Genomic DNA, 3,444 nt, shown 5'->3' with positions numbered 1-3,444 from the left:
CCTACCTACCAAAAGAAATCTACTGTTCTGTTGACTGAAGTAGAAGCTGACTGGTTGGCCTTGAATGGCTTCGACCAATCACCGTGTTCAAAGGTACGAAAACGCCACCTATGAAATAAGGTACGACTAATTGGAAACTCTGATTGTACAAGCAATGATTGTATAAACGAAGGTGATCGACCTCGAATCGAAAATTAATTTTGTACAAATAAATTTAAAAACTATGTCATAAAAAGATTGTCTATAATAATTTCCTTTATATATATATATATATATATATATATATATATATATTATAAAAATATATTTTTCTAATAAGAGACAAATAAAATAGGAAGAGATGTCTTGTAGTTGATAAGTGAAGTTGGCTCTTATTACTTTCATAATTAATATTATATATACATTCTTTAAAAGAAGCTACTATATATATATTATTACTATTGTATACTATATTTGTGTGTATATATATATATTGAATATTAAATTCTATGTATTAAATAATAAGAGTAACATATGTCAAATTTATCGAATTTCGAAAATAATTTCTGCGTGTTTAATGTATTCTACTTTACCGATCGAGAAGCAAATTATGGATAGCAGCACTACCAAGAATTAGATGACAGTAAATTGATATAAATTAAGAGAGTCGAACTAACGACTCGCGATACACATTCTTACTTGTTTGTTCTTTAGTAAAATGTGAGGAGAGGATCCCCACTATATTTGATTTTTTGTTTCATTCACCCTATTTTTTATTTCATTAGTTTATTATTATTTTCCATTGTTTCGCATTTTTATATTCTATTATTCTCCTACTTTACTCCATCATGGCAAAAAGAAAAATTCGTATAGAAAATCGACTATTTCAAAAAAGTTGGGAAACATTATTTTTTCATTAATTGCAGAGAACTGTTCACTTTGTAACTGATATTTAATGCAATGTTTACTTTGTAATAAAAACTTGCGAGTTTGAAAAAAAGTAGTTTCTAGTCATTATAATACTTGCCACAAAAAAATATGATACATGTTCCACACAATGTCGAATAGAAATATCATGAAGTTTAAAACAGGAATATAAAATTGAAAATGAAACACAAGGCATCTTGGCTTCATATGCTGTTGCATGAAAAATTGCATGTGCCAAAAAAAGGCAAAGGTTTTGAAATAAAAATGCTATTGAATGTTTTGAAACAGTCTCACTGTCACGACAAACCATTTCTAAACAAATTAATGAACATATAGAAAATAAATTTAAAATATTATTAGAAAAATGTTGTTATTTTTCATTATGTCTCAATGAAACTATGGATATCATGAATACAAATTAAATATCAGTTTTTGTAAGAATGATAGATAATGATTTTTCCATCCATGAAGAATTGTTAGCATTGATTTCTTTATATTTCATAAAAAGAATAGACATCTTCAATGCTGTCTGTGAGCAAGTAGAAAAATATGGAGGATTTTCCAAATGTTCTGCAATTTTCATGGATGGAAGGAAAATAATGATTGATCAAGATTAGGGATTTTGAGGATTAAAAAAAAAAAAAAAAGAAAGAAATAAATTGCCCAACATTTCATTGTATTATGCATCGAGAAACACTATGTGAAGAAGTAATAATGTTAAGCTCTACAATGAAGATTATAATTAAAGTTATAAATTTAATTAGAGGTGGAAATAGATCACTTTCACATAAAAAATTTCAAGCATTTTTACAAGATGAAAATTTATGTTTGTATAATGATGTAAATTGGTTAAGTAGAGGAGAAACTTTAAAAAAATTTTTTAATTTAAGAGAGGATATATTAGAATTTTTACAAAATAAAGCAAATACAAATACCAAAGATATACAGGAGAATTTTAAGGAAATTAAATTTTTAAGTGAATTGGCATTTTTAGTAGATATTACATGTCATCTAAATCATTTAAATTCACAATTACAAGAACAAAATCATACCATTTCTGATTTGACTGGTTATATTAATGTATTCCAGAATAAACTTAAATTATTTATCATTGAATTAGAAATAAATGAGTTATATCATTTTCCATCCAGCGAAAAAATAGCTAAGTGTCATTCGAATGTAAATTTTTTGATATTTCAACTGCCACTAGTAGAGATTCAAAAACAATTTCACAGATGTTTTAAAGATTTCGACTTACTGAAGAATGATTTGCAAATTTTTAATAATCCAAAAGGATATGTAATAAATGAACAAGAAATTGCATATCGGTTAGAAGTTTGTAATTTACAAGCTGATCCACTCTTGCTTAAGTCGAAACAAATATGATCTTGAATTTTTAAAATTATTATGACAGGAAAAATATCCAAAACTTATAGATTTAGGTTTGAAAATATGTTCTATGTTTGGATCAACATATAAATTCCAAAGTATGAATCATTTTGTATTGAAATATATCATTAAAGTATTATCATTTCTGTTATGAAATATATCAAATCAAAATATCTTGCTATGTTAACAGAAGAATCATTATGTTCTTTGTTAAGATTGGCAACAAGTACTATTTCTATTGATATACCTTCACTATTTAATGGAATGTCCCATCCACAATTTTCACATTAAAAAAGAATTATCCTATTTGATAAATGTATCCTAATTAATAGTCAGATTTGAACTAAGAAAATAATATGTTTATTCTACCTATCCCTATCCTATGTCATACTATAACAAAATAAATAGAATGGTAGCTAATGAATTTAAATAACAGGGAAATGGATTAATTGACAGTAATGAATGCATGATCCAAAGCTAAGAAGTTTGACAGTCCTGATACAACATCAGTTTTTGTCTTATTTAAATGTTATATAATATTACTTTATATACATACACATACATATATGTATATTTTATAATAAGTAACATGATAAATGTTAATATGTGTGCTATAAAGTAAAAGAAGAAAAAAAAATGATTTATGCTACGTCACGAATAGATTCTCTTATATTTACTACGCAATTATAAAGCACAAAAATCGAACATATAAAGTAGATCTGACAGGCTCATACGATAAAATTAACCAATCTAAGCTCTTGTGAAAAAATGTAGACGTAGAGAAGAGACGTAATACAAGATTTATACTTTGTCATTACCAACTAAATAACACGAAATACTGTTTTATCGATTCTAAGAAAAATAATGCAGGAAATTAACAATTTCCTAAAGGAAAAAAAAAAAAAAAAAAAGGAAAGAACATCTAATAAAAAAAAAATAATAAAAGAAAAAACTATTAATATTATTTATACATATAAATTATAACATTAACGTTGTTATATAGTAACATTATAAATATAACTTCGACATACACATATATACGTACGTGTTCAAAAATATCTAGTGCTATGCAGTATCGTATATAATATTCATTTATATATAAAATAAAAATATCTTTTTATTAATTTATTAAAACTTTTAATCACGATG

The 3,444-nt window shown here is 25.3% G+C and overlaps 1 protein-coding gene across 1 annotated transcript; it reads left to right on the top strand.

The window, feature by feature from the left end:
• Window positions 1-1,635: 1,635 nt before the first annotated feature.
• LOC122634995 (general transcription factor II-I repeat domain-containing protein 2-like) lies at window positions 1,636-2,586 on the top strand. Its single transcript, XM_043824627.1, has 4 exons — window positions 1,636-1,746; window positions 1,855-2,241; window positions 2,321-2,393; window positions 2,486-2,586. The coding sequence occupies exons 1-4, from the start codon at window positions 1,636-1,638 to the stop codon at window positions 2,584-2,586; spliced, it is 672 nt and encodes a 223-aa protein (XP_043680562.1).
• The last annotated feature ends 858 nt before the right edge of the window (window positions 2,587-3,444 follow it).

Source organism: Vespula pensylvanica, chromosome 16 (genome assembly GCF_014466175.1).
Source record: "Vespula pensylvanica isolate Volc-1 chromosome 16, ASM1446617v1, whole genome shotgun sequence".
Classification (NCBI taxonomy): Eukaryota; Metazoa; Arthropoda; class Insecta; order Hymenoptera; family Vespidae; genus Vespula; species Vespula pensylvanica.
Note: the sequence above shows the minus strand (reverse complement) of the source record. Positions and strands in the feature narration are given on the sequence as shown.